Raw genomic sequence first — 14,296 nt, forward strand, 5'->3', positions numbered from 1 at the left:
GCCGTGCGCACAACGTGCGCGCACCGTGCGCGCACCCCGCGATTTTTAAAAATCTGTACCCTGCCCCCTTTTCACGTTCTCCACCTTTCTTTTTCACTGTCACACACAAAATGGCGGACAACACTTCCTGATTTCGACCGATTCGAATGTTGACTGACATGTAACCACCAATCAGAATTACGCTTGCGCACGGTGCACGCACGGTGCGCGCATATAGATATTTAAGTACTTTTAACTGCAATTTTCTCAGGAACTACTGAACAGATTGACACCATATATGCAAAAGGCACATCCCTGACCTGAGGACTACCTCTTTGCCAAATTTCAAGTAATTCTGTTCTGCCGTTCGGGCTGTACCTTCGACTAAAGGTCCTATGGGAAAATGCATGGGGAAAACGCGTTTTGGGAACCCCCTTTTTTCTCAGCCCCTGCTTGACGCATCACCCCGAGACTTCCAGGGAAGGAGCTGAGCGGAGCGCCCCATTAGTTTTGAAAATTTCGCGAGGATCCGTCAACCGGCGCCAAAGTTATACAAAATAGAATTTTCAGATTTCCCATGGAAACACGGTCCTAACTATAACTATCTACTGGCGTGTTTGATTGGTTCTTATACTCTGTCCATCACCACCCCCTTTTGTACCGCTTTGTTCGCCATAAGTTGGCAGGGTATGCTCAGACGTTGAGTCCCTTGCTCACTTTGCCACTGGATTCAAGCAAGCCTGGCTGAAGATGGCTGAAATGCCAGAAACCGGTCCTAGGAAGCTTGTTTATGGTCCAGGGAAGACATGGCTTGGCAGTTCGGGCTGAACTGTTCCCATGAGGCACAGGGTCAGACTGATTTGCATATGGCCATGTCTGAACTGGGGTGGCAGAGTTGGCTAAAGAACGGCGATGGATTAAACCCAGATCTCTTGACTGGGTGTGAGTGTTTGATTGGTTCTGATGCTCCGTCCATCACCACCCCCTTTTGTACCGCTTTGTTCGCCATAAGTTGGCAGGGTATGCTCAGACGTTGAGTCCCTTGCTCACTTTGCCACTGGATTCAAGCAAGCCTGGCTGAAGATGGCTGAAATGCCAGAAACCGGTCCTAGGAAGCTTGTTTACGGTCCAGGGAAGACATGGCTTGGCAGTTCGGGCTGGACTGTTCCCATGAGGCACAGGGTCAGACTGATTTGCATATGGCCATATCTGAACTGGGGTGGCAGAGTGGGCTAAAGAACGGTGATGGATTAAACCCAGATCTCTTGACTGGGTGTGAGTGTTTGATTGGTTCTGATGCTCCGTCCATCACCACCCCCTTTTGTACTGATTTCCTGTGTAGGCTTGTCTGTATAGTATCATTCAGTACCTCTACACTGACATCAAAGAAGTCTGATCTATTCTTGCTGGTGGTGCTCGTAAACCTCAAGTTTAACTCATTGTTGGAGATTGCCAGAAGGAATTTATCAAGGGCATTCGGAGGACCATCCCAAATTAGAGAAATGCCAACAATGTATCTGGTCCAAAGGACCAGATACTTGGTGTATTCAGCAAAGTTATTCGCCCAGACAAATTCACACTCCCACAACCCCATAAAGATACAGGCCTAACTCAGCGCAAAGCAACTGCCCATGGCAGTCCCGGACAGTTGCCTGTACCACTTGTGTTCATGTAAGAAATAGTTATTTTCTAGACAGAAATGGAACATCTCAAGCAGCATATTGGTGTGATCATATGTGGCTATTGGTCTGTCCCTAAAATAGTGTTTGGAAGCTGTGATGCCTAGGTCATGGTTGATACAGGTGTATAAAGACACCACATCCACAGTGGCCATGATGTAAATTGATTGGCATGGGGTGACCGTGACCTTGGATATAAAAGCCACACTGTCACGGCAGTATGAGGGCAGGCTACTCACATAGGGAAATAAAAAATGATCTAAAAAGATTGAGGTGTTCTCGAGGAGGCTGTCATTGGCAGAAATAATCAGCCGGCCTGGTGGATTAGTAGGATTTTTATGCACTTTTGATAACATGTAGAAGCATGAAGAAACAGGTTTTTGTAACAGTAAAAACAGTAATTCATCATTGCTCACGAGTCCAAGGGTGTGCCATTTGAACAACATGTGGTGGAAACAGTCAATAGTGGAAAGATATTGGCCTGCCGTAGTTTTCATGTAGTTCCCAGAGAAATCAAGCTGTCTTATGGCTTCGGCCATATACTTTTTGACATCCCATAACACCACATTCCCGCCTTTGTCAGAAGGCTTGATGACAACATTGGTGACTTGCTTCAGGGATTCAAGTGCCTCTTTTTGGCCTTTAGTTATGCTAGTAATTGCCCCATTGTTATTCCCAGTTTTAAGTTTGAGCATGTCCCGTACCACCTGGAAGGAATCAATATTATCATGTGGGGTGTTGGGGTTGAACCTGGATTTGGGTTTGGAATTGCTACGGCTACTTCTGCCAGTTTCCAGGTCCAGCACCTCCAAGAGTTCTTGCTCTGATGTTCAATCCCTGTTCCCCAGTTCCAGTTCCCTCCGAGAGGCCAGGCCTCCAATGTCCCCAATGGAGAGGAGATTACTGGTGCATTAAATAAAGCAGGATCACTGTTAGTTATTACCATATCTCGCACAGCCCTTGAGCGTTTGAGAGTATGCATTTTAAGAAGTTTCAGTTTCCTAGCAAATAAGAAAACATCAATGCAGGTGCGGGGGTAGTCATGTTTGTTAGTGGGGAAGAAATAGAGACCTAGCTCCAAGAGAGACTGTTCATCTGGAGTGAGGTCATGGGAGAAAAGATTGTTAACAGTGAAAGTAGGCTCACCCATTATTTGTTCCTCTTGCTGAACCGGACTCCCTTCCCATGTGGTTTCTCAGTTTCCTTTGCCTCCTCCACCTCTCTGGCTTTTCCTCTGGCATTGCTTTCTCCTTTTTCTTTTGGTGGTTTCCACCTTGGCCCCTGGCTTTGCTGTAAAAACAGTATTCCTCCAGTACGGTGAAAGGGGCGATGCCACTCCCAAAGGTTGTTTGCCTCTCGTCTAGGTAGTTTGACTCTGAGGTTGCTATATATATATATTTGTTTGTATACCTTATTTCTATAGCAGGAACCTAGGTAAAAGGTCGTAGAGGTATGTACACTGTAAAAGAAGAGCATAAGGTCAGCCAGTAAGAAAAGTAGATGGTGGGTTGTGGATGGTAAATGCATTCTGATATATTGTTTGTTAAAGGGGTTTTTTTTCAACTCTCTCCTAAACTGGAGTAGCATTGGGGTGGTCTTGATTGATATAGCGATGTAGAGTATGGCTTTGAATCATACTGCTTTGCAAATTGTTTATTATTGTCAATGTTTCTCGATGTTTCAGGCTTCCGGAAAGACAGCGGCCCACAGTTGGTGGCTGATTACATGGCAAAGAAGTTTAAGCTGGATGAGCTGGTGACTCACACTTTACCATTTGAGAAGATCAATGAAGGAGTGGAACTGTTGCGCAGTGGAAATTGGTAAGTTATTTTTAAAGAGAATGTACTGGCAAGTGAGCAGTCTCTAGACTGAGAGGAAAGGAATTCTTGGTGCAATTATGCAGACAGATTCACTCTATAAAACAAAATCCACTTTTTCTTAATACTGCAAAGTGCTTCTAATGGTACTGACAGCTTCCAGCGGTGAAATCCATTGTGATCTAGATATTATTTAGAACAGTATACGTCTTCAAGAGTAATTTAAAGATATGATTATAAGTCAGTTTTTGGTTTAGCGCTTTTAATGTGGCAAAAAGTTCATCGGAAATGTATTGATTTTTTTACTATACTTTTGAGGGTACATTATTCTGACTACCGCACTGTTGAGTCCAAGGTTGTAGCTATGAAGCCAGTAAATATGAGACAGTATATGAGTTAGAACAGATCTTTTAATAGATCTGTAAACTTGAACTAAGGTGACCCACACTTGCAGAGGTGCCACCATCTGCTTTGGCACTTTGAAGTTTTGAGCTAATCCTGCTGTGGTTATTAACCTAGGTTTACAGCCAAATAAAGATTGAGAGATGTGCATGAACACCATGCACATGGGGTTTCTCATGCACGCATTACACTGTACAGTCTTGTGAATTGTGCATGGGAGAAGGTTACTTAATTAGGAAAAATGTGGGAATGTATCCGCAAATATAATTCTCGTGGATTACTAAACATCGATTCCTGCTTTCATTTCTCGTTCCTTAGATGAAAACTCATTAGAAGAGCCAAGGAAGAGGAGGATCTTCATAGACTAATAATTTGCTCTAAACTCACAAAAATAGTGCAGGGTCTTGAGTGTGTATGTATGTGTGTGTGTGTGTGTGTGTGTGTGAGGTAGGTGTGAGGTAGGGATTTATTTCCAAAATCAGTATTAAAAGGACTCCAGGTGAGAAAATGTTTCCCCCTTAGCTCTGATACAAGCCTGTCCCCATTTCTAGGTTTCCACCTCCTTCGCCTCTCATTGGCTGAGGATGTAAGGGACTTTAAGAATGAGAGGAAGATACTGAGACATGGGTTGCATGGTGCACGAATGACGGCTATTGCCATCTGCATTTATCCCAGTGATTGAGGCTGTCTCCTTCCTTTTGGGGCATCAGTAGCCCCGGTTATGTTTGTTTGCCTGGGTGGTACCTGGACCCTTGATTTGCCCAGGAGGCTACTGTTTGCAGCATAGGGTAGGCGCAGTGGCACCCAATGTGATTGGGTAAGAATTACTATCTATATTGTGTGAGCCTACTTTTTAGTTTTTTCCATAGTTGGATATTGTTTGTTTGCCAAAAAAAAATATCTTGCTTTATTTTTTTATTGTTTTTTTTCACATTGATTTAGTTAGGTTGATCACAGTATTTTCTTTCACAGAGGCTTTTTTACTTTACATGTTTGCACCACTACGTCCAGTTGATTTCCATATTTGAGGCAGTCTTGAAATTGGCAAATCCCAGTAATAATTGTGACACTGGATCATCAGCGTAAACTAATGCTGATGCCTACCATTTTCTGATCTGTGGTACACCCTCACCACACAGAATCAGGTGATGACTCAAGTCATTAATGTAGAGGATAAATAAGATTGGTGCTAAAATTCAATCCTGTCGGACTCCTCCTTGTAGGCCACTTGGCTCAGTACACTCACCATCCACTGAAAATCTAACGCTGGCAGTTAAGTTCTGATGAAAAAAGAACAAGACATTAACCAAGGTAGAGTCCAGCCCTTTGTCAAGTACCAATGGCCAAAGCTTTTACTTGCTAACGTGATCAAATGGGCTAGGCAGGTCTATGAAGGCTAGGCACAGTGGGCAGTGCATAGCAACTGCATCTTTTTGGTGCGCAGTCAAGCTATCAATTTTTTTAGATTGACCTACACCAATATCGAGCTTTTAATGTCTTAGGGACAGAATATCGATGTCAAGAATATCAGTGACCAGAATATTGACCTTAAGGTAAGTAATATTGTTTTTTTTATATCGAAGTAAGTAGTATCGCAGTAAGCAATATCGTCAGCAAAAATATAGTTGTTATTAATATTGATATTTATATTAGTGTTATGTATTTTAGTATGTATTTTACATGCATGAAATTAGTAATTTTTTTAAAGTAACTTTTGCTTTTTTTATCACAGCGGGTTGTGGGTTTATAGGGGAATAGGGTGGGAAGTAATTAAATTCTAATTAATTAATTAACATGTTTTTATTTATTGTAATTGATTATTAATTTATTGGTAATTAATTATTAATTGGTAAATATTTTTACAAATTGAGTAATTTATCATTAAATTAATTATAATTGATGTATTATTTTTTTTATTTAATTTATTGTTAATTATTTTATTAATTGGTACATATTTTTTATGAATTGATTAATTGATAATTAAATTAATTATGTTAATGTTTATGTGTAGCAGGTTGTGAGTTTATAGGGATTAGGGTGGGAAGTAATTTAATTATAATTAATTAATTAATCTGTTTTTATTTATTGTTATTCATTATTCATTTATTGTTAATTAATTATTAATTGGTAATTGATTTTTCATAATTGATTAATTTATAAATATATTAATTATAACTAATTTATTCTTATTTTTTATTGTTATTGTTAATTAATTTATTGTTATTTATTTTTAATTGGTAATTAATTTTTATTAATTGTTTAATTGATATTTACATTAATTGTGTTATTTTTTATGTGTAGCGGGTTGTGTGTTTATGGGGGAATAGGGTGGGAAGTAATTTAATGTTATTTAAGTAAATATTAATTTACTTTTATTGGTATTTATTATTAATATTTCTGTTAAATATTTATTAATGTTATTTATTTTACAAAAATTATTTAATTAATAAGTATGTTAATGTAACCCCTACGCTATCCTACATTTTCCACACTGTTACACTCACTGGAGTTGAAATAGTAATTTTTACCCCTACGCTATCCAACACTTTCCCTACAGTTGCACTCACTGGAGTGGGAATAGTAATTATAACCACTACGCTATCCAAAACTTTCCCTACTGTTGCACTCCCTGGAGTGGGAATTGTCATTTTTATCCCTACACAGTCCAACACTTTCCCTACTGTTGCACTCACTGGAGTGGGAATAGTAATTTTTACCCCTACGCTATCCAACACTTTCCCTACTGTTGCACTCACTGGAGTGGGAATAGTAATTATAACCCCTACGCTATCCAACACTTTCCCTACTGTTGCACCCACTGGAGTGGGAATAGTAAGTTTAACCTCTACGCTATCCAACGCTTTATCTACTGTTGCACTTCCTGGAGTGGGAATATTAAGTTTTACCCCTACGCTTTCCCTACTGTTGCACTCCCTGGAGTGGGAATAGTAATTTTTACCTCTACACTATCCAATGCTTTCCGTACTGTTGCACTCTCTGGAGTGGGAATAGTAATTTTTACCCCTACGCTATCCAACGCTTTCTCTAATGTTGCACTCTCTGGAGTGGGAATAGTAAATTTTACCCCTACGCCAGCCAACGCTTTCCCTACTGTTACACAATGTGGAGTAAGTATATCTATTAATTTATACGTAAATGTTTAATTTATTTTAACATTATATATATTATTTTTAAACATGTTTTAATATTTTTTACTATGTTTCTTTTAATTATAGGTATTATTTACTTAATTTTACATTACTATTAAATCATTAAAAAAACTATATTTTTAACATCGATGTTTTGACAATGATATTTTTTTACCAATATTTTTGTACTTACCATTATGTAGATAAGACTTCGATATTTTTGACATCAATATTTTTGTGTCGATATTTTTGTAGATCGATTTTCTGTCCATTGGTATTCTGTCAGACATTCCATATTTTCCGATGATAAGTTGGAGATTCAGGCATGCTTCATCATACCAAGTTGGTCATTGAACCCATAGTGACAAAATCTCAAAATGTTATTGATCGAATCCTGTGAAAATCAGTCTCCCAAATATTTAGGCTTTGTAGTCAAAAAGGGAGATTGTCTGATAACAATGGGGATCTGAACAGTTCCCATCCCCAAAAATCTGTGCTATAAAGGGGGGACCAAGAGGGTGACAGGCAGGCATAATTCGCTCAATTGGAAATATTGGAAAGCAGGGGAGCCCAGATATGATAATTATACTTGAATAGTTCAAGTGTAACTCCGTTCATCCCAAGAGTATATTTGAGGGGGAATCCTAGAGAGCTGTAATCAGGTCTTCCAGATATATCTGTAGACTGGCACTAGGAACTCCCTCCAACAACAGCCTGGCTCGTATGAGTAACTAAACTGCTGCTGAGGCAATACACACTTTAAAAATGAGAGATCCAGTGGTCTGCAGTGATATGAGAGCTAAGTGACAGTGTGTTTCTTTTATTACTCCCGATGCAGTTAACTGTAAAATGTAAAATAGAAGGTTTTGGGTTCCTTCCATTTCTTGGTTTCCCTTATAGCTGTGAGATTGTTGTTAGCTGTAATCTTATTTTTTCTCAATGAAGGAGTATATTTATATTGGGCCCAGCACCTCCTTACTTCCTCCTTTTTCCTGGATCTAGGACCCATTGAATGTCTCAAAATAATTATAAAAAATACATATACATAAGTTAAAATTGTTACAACATTTATCAACTAGTGTCTGAATCACATTATGATCTATATTTACAGGGCTAACCTTAAAATTTAGCGATAGTTTCAGCCAGTTTGATAAACCTCCTTCAGTTCTCCCTGAACTAGATGGTTGAGCTGCGATGGGATGACAGCAATATCCAATATGCTGAATCTCCTATATCTCCTATGTATCCTGTAACAAAATATTGTCAAATGACTCTATGGAGGATAGTCGGTACTTCACTCTGCAGCATATCCCACAATATTCCAGCTCACAATCCTTATGAGACCCGGACTTGGGAAGATTATGCCACCAGAGGTAAAATGGGCTGTCTTGGGGGTTGGTGACAGATACTGCGATTGTGTTCCTCTTCTTAGGATTTGTCAATCAATGTCCCCTTCATCTTGAAAAGGTAAGAAGCGGTTTTGAAGTGGGGTAGTTCTTACAGTCATAAGGGCTGAGTGTCCCTCGAAGTTCTATGGTACATAAGAGTGAGAAAAACCAGGTTTAGAATAATATCTAAGAGGAAATACCAAAATCTGGTCAGTTCCACCTTAAAGAATGCAGAAACAGGAAAGAAAGGTATAAACTATGTAAAGATTTTTTAAATTAATTGGAATTGTGTCCCCTTCAAATGTTTTTGGAGGGAATCCAATCCACAATAACTACCTCACAAAGTAATTTGTTCCAACTCTGGATAAGCCTACTATTTGAAAGATGCCTTTGTACTAATTTGCTCTCTTAGTTTAACACCCCAGCAGCCTGCACAAACAAAATCTATCTATAGTGCTTCTACTGGTTGGTGAGTTTGTGGTACCTGCAGCTTTATGCTTACCTATCTTGGTCTGTCCTCGATCATCTCCAGTTACCAATGCCTACCTTACTCCTCTTGCTGTCTTCACTGAGGCTCTGGGGGTGAAATTAATATCATATGCGGATGATAGAGGGGATATTAAGTTCTGTCTCTCCAATGTGTTCAACTGTCTATCCTTTCACCAATTAAAATGCAACCCCCAAAAAATAGAGATTGTGTTTTTCGTGGCTCCTCATCAGAGGTTTTGAGGACTTGGTGGCCTCAAGACATACCCCCCCACCAGGTACGTAACAGAGCTCAGTTAAAAACCTGGAAATCAAAATTGACAGTCGCCTATCATTCCAACCCCAAATCCAGGCACTGGTGGATTCTTGTTTTGGGCTACTTCACTGTTTGGAAAAAAAATATGTTTCCTTTCTGTTGAAATCATAAAATGTGTGGTTCAGTTCCTGATCACTTCCAGGCTTGGCTATGGAAATGCTATCTATCTAGGCCTTCCAGAAAATCTTCTAAGATATTTGCAGGTGGACCAGACTACGGCAGCCAGATTAATTCTTCATCTTGCTTGACGAACTCATATGACCACACAATTGAGACCGCTTCAATGGTTCCCCATTAAAAAGAGTATTCTTTTTATACACTGGTCCTGGCCCATAAAGCCGTTTGTGAGAAGGCATCTGTATACCTGGGAAGGAAGATATATGCATATGCCCCACCCAGGGTTTTACAATCAACACACAGCCGCTTAGCCAGTATTCCTAAAACTAGCTGGGCCAGAATGGGTGGAAGATTTTTTTTCCTTTCTTGGTTCAAAGGCCTGGAATAAACTCCCTATGGATCTCCGTGCCACCTCAGAGCTTCATGTTTCAGGAAGAATCTAAAAACCTAGCTTTTCCAGCAAACTGAATAAGATGATCAGTTTTTACTGGCAAGACTCCCTATCTTCAGTGCGGGGACACTCTTTGGAGTATGCGCACACTCTATAAATGCCTTTCATTTCATTTCATTTCATTATCAGCCTCAGTGACAGTGGCAGATTACAGAGGGGTGGCCAGGCATGACCATGTTCGAACACTCTATGGGTGCAGGTGGGCACGACCTTGGCCTGGCCTTTGTCCTGAGAGCGCTCTGGGCACAGGAGAGCAATTTGATTTTTACATCGACTTCCGCTCCTCCTAAGTCCCACAGCACATTGGTCCTGGTAGCCCAGGCAGGAAGTCAGCCAAGTAAGAGCACATCCCATGCAGCAGAAGAGTGCAGCAACTTTTGTCATGCCTCCCGCTCCTCACAAGTTCCAGAGTGCACTGGTCCCGATGATCTTAGCAGGGAGTCACTCAAGTGAAGAGCACATCTCATGCAGTGGGAGGGTGCATTGATTCTTGTAGTGCCTCCAACTCCATTTTCTTAGCACAAAATGCATTTCTTAGTGTAAAATGCATCCTCACTTCCATTTTGGTTGCTAGGGGGCATTTTTGCAATAGGAAAATAGCGCTTAATACAGAATTCCTCTTTTTGCGTAATTCTGCATTATCTTGAGGATTGCTTAGGTAATTCTACTTAATTCCGCTACATGGAATTACACAAGTTATGTCCAATCCTACTATTTCGGGCATCCTGGAATTCTCCTAAATGGATTCAATAAAATCATGTCCTTTGTCAATAGAATAATTCCTTGACCATACCAAACCTAATAATGCACCAAAAACATGACCCCATTTTGTCAGAAGTAAATTAACCACCAATGTCATACTTTTAATCGTTGTATCTTTGTCCCTACGGCTATTGGCTTTATTTGGTCATATTTGTTAATATCTGAATGTCTACCTAAAGTAACAACACACGTGCTACAAGTTACAGTTAATATATGGTACTGATTAGCTTCTGAAGTTTAAAATTTGATGGCAATCCACATTGTGCTCTTAAAATGTGGAGAATGATATGGACTGATAATTGGCAATGAAGAGCAGAAGGGTTGAGGGCGAGGTTGAGGTTCAAATTCAGTCTTTTACAGAAAACAACATGCATATGTATGGCCTTCTCATGGCGGTGCAATGGTTACTGTATTGCAGGCATATGATAAAATATGAGGTTCAAATTCAGTCTTTTACAGAAAACAACATGCATAGGTATGGCCTTCTCATGGCGGTGCAATGGTTACTTTAAAAAATGTTTATATGTATTGCAGGCATATGATAAAATATACAAAAGAAAACATGCCGCCATCTAAAAAATGGCCACCATGTGCTTTCCATAAAAATTTGAAATAAAATAAACACTCAGGGGCCGATTCTGATATCGTACGGACTCAGGTCCATCCGACATCGGTCAGGAGCCGTAACCGACCGACTCTATGTCGTCGGCTACGGCCCTGCAAGTACGATGCAGCCAAACAGGGTTCGGTCGCACTCGTATACTTCACAATGCAAGCATGTATTCTGAGCGGAATGCATGCTTGCATTGTGAAAAGCAGGGGTGCAGTTCATCTCTGCACCCTGTGGCCAGCACCCCAAGGCGCCTGTCACCGGGCGAAGGGATCCACAGACGGGCACCATAGGTGCCCCCAGGCAACCATTCGGCAGCCTCGACACCCATGGGGGCCCTACTGGGGGCCCTCAAAGACAATTTCCGACTGCCTTTTCGTGCCGGATCGACCGGCACGAAAAGGCAGTGAAAAACTGCCATCGTACTCCCTCGGTCGCAAAGAGTTGGCCGGGGGAGTACTGAGGGATTTCCGGATGGCAGAAGGGCTCTCCGAGCCTGTCGTTTGCAATCTAGAAATCCGAGTCGTATTCCTTTCTGACTGAGCCCATCAGAATGGCTCGGTTGGAAAGGAATTCGGCCGACACGTTCCGATTCGGTCGGAAGGGCTCTGACTATCATTCGGAGCCCTTCCCAACGAAATCGGAATCGGCCCCTTAGCGTTGTGGATATTTTCCATATGTTATTTCTTTTTTTTAACTATTCATTTTGTTTTATAGGTGACAGGAATAAATCCTCACTCAAACAAGCAGTCAAATTGCAGGCTGGAACTTTGCCACAATTTCACTCTAATACTGTATGTTAGCAACTTAAATGAATTTGGGTACCCTAAAGGGAGTCAAATAGCCTTAAAGATAACATGTACAGATAATATTAAGAAGCAGACTCTGAGAGAATTGTTGTCACTGAAATGAAAGGTTCTGTATTGAGGGAATGTGGACAACATGCACAAGCTTGAACAGTCACTCAAATGAAGGGAACAAATGGAAAAAGTGGGCGGACCCCTTGCCTCATGCTATTTTCTGTGGTGGAAAGAAGCAAAATATGATTGACAATTCAACATACCAAATGGTGAGGCTGCTTGCGAATGCCCATGTATGTATGTATATGTTTTTGGAAAACAATAGGGCATATATACAAGCCTATTTACAAGTGATAGGGGCTTCACCTTATTTGACAAGGCAGCGTTAAGCCACTTAAGGTGGCTTAACGCTGCCTTGTAAATAAGGCCCCTTTCACGATATACTTAGTGTCAAAGGGGCGGGCAATGGGTGCTGTGGTGGGCGTTCCACTGCAACACCCACTGATTTTGACACTCTCCCATATTTGCAAGGGTGGCGTAAATATTGGGCAGCGGCAAAATTAAGACCAGGGAAAACCTGGTCTTATCCTGGCACAACAAGGAGAAATGTTTAATTTCATCTTGTTTTTGCTGTTTCCATGTATGCTGCATTGTGTATCACAAATAGAAACAGCAAAAGGTCATTGATTGTTTAGGTGCAGGTAGGTGTCTCTTCCTGCACATAAACAGTCATTAAAAAATGTTGTTTTGCAACTTCTATGTGTGCTGCATTAAGCAACCTCAGATTGTTTATGTGCGGAAGGGACAACTTCCTGCACATAAACAATCTTCCCTTACAACGCAGGCACCCTTGCACTATGGTGCATGGGTGTCTGCATTGGTGCTAGGTGCCTAATCAGCGCCAGCACAGGGGGAAACGCAGGGCTTCACTGTATTTTTGTAAATACGGTGCAGCCCTGCATTTCAGAAGTGGCGGAGTGCAGCTTTAAGCTAAGGAGGCTAACGCTGCGCTCTGCCACTTCCTCAGAAATATGCCCCAATAGTCTGTGGAAACATCAAAAGCTGCCCTCAATGGCCATACATAACAACTAGCACCTTTTTTTACAGTCTTATAACCTTCTATCATTCTTGATTGTATAGCATTATTTGTTTCAAGCAACTTATACAACTGTCATTTTTGTTCACAGTATCCGCTGCGTTGTGACATTTTAAAATCCTGTCAATGGAAAATACAATCAACAGAAACTACTTCTACAACAGATGCAAAGGCTCATTACAATTCTTGATTGGCATGCCATGGACTGAATGACTGTAATTTGTTCTAAAATGTATGAACATAAAGAGAAGAAGGGCATTATGTTGTATCTCAGAATCAGGCAAAAGTAGAGCTTATTCATAAGTGTACAAATAATTAGCATTTAGATAAATTTGCATTTGCAGCTTTCTGAGGAACACAATACTGTCATATATATATATTTATCATGCATAGCTAATATGTTTACCCTTTTATATTATGCAGCTTTAAAGCACCAGCAAATCATAGAAACACTAAAATGCACGTACACGTTTAATATGTTACATAACGAAATATTTAGAAAAATAATCCCTGCTCTTCGAATTTTAATAAAGATGATCCATATTCAAGATCAATATTGCAGTCCTTTTGTCATCTATTATGAGTTTAAAAAAACAAGAAAATGTGTTGCTTGTCAATACAGAAAGTATTTTGAACAGGTTAAAATGGACCAATGCAAAAACAGAGTGCATGGGGTAAAAGATCTTGCATGGATTTACTAAACTTTCATGCAACGCAGTGCAGCAAGGAAAAATGCTGCACTACGTTTCGTTAAAGGGAGAGAACAGAACCGCACCATATTCACAAAGATATGGTGCAGTTCTGCTGTCTCCTAGCATTGGCTCACTTGTGGCTGCCTAACACCAGTGCTGGCACTCGTGTGTCATGCCGCAAGGGTGCCTTCATTGTGGTCAGGATAGTTTTTGTACAAGAAGGGATACCTTCCTGCACACAAGCTAACCTTGGAGGCTATTTTCTCTTTGTATGTGTAATTCAAAATGCAGAACACATACAAATAGGAAAAAATGAGAAGAAAATAATATATTTATCCTCAGTACAGCAGCCTCGGGATGGCCTACCATTTTGAAGCAAACCCATGTATACTGACTTTAGTAAATATTGGTTTGCTTCAAAATACTTGGGTGGATGCACACGAACACACATGCTCCACTTAAGTAATGCCTCCCTGACGCAAGATAAGAAGCGCTGCCTCACATTGGTCAATTTTTTTTTTTACAAAGCAACAGAAAGCCACAGAAGCCAGA

The 14,296-nt window shown here is 40.5% G+C and overlaps 1 protein-coding gene across 1 annotated transcript in view; it reads left to right on the forward strand.

Moving 5' to 3' along the window:
• The window catches only part of LOC146866381 (alcohol dehydrogenase 1-like), a 286,340-nt gene extending 272,734 nt beyond the window's left edge, over positions 1–13,606 (forward strand). Inside the window, exons 8-9 of the mRNA XM_085636258.1 lie at positions 3,343–3,478; positions 13,144–13,606. Of these exons, the coding sequence (XP_085492384.1) occupies positions 3,343–3,478; positions 13,144–13,168 (161 nt within the window). The 3' untranslated portion in view covers positions 13,169–13,606. The remainder of the gene's footprint in view (positions 1–3,342; positions 3,479–13,143) is intronic.
• Positions 13,607–14,296: the final 690 nt, after the last annotated feature.

The sequence above is a fragment of the Triturus cristatus genome, chromosome 2_1 (assembly GCF_964204655.1).
Source record: "Triturus cristatus chromosome 2_1, aTriCri1.1, whole genome shotgun sequence".
NCBI classification, from domain to species: Eukaryota; Metazoa; Chordata; class Amphibia; order Caudata; family Salamandridae; genus Triturus; species Triturus cristatus.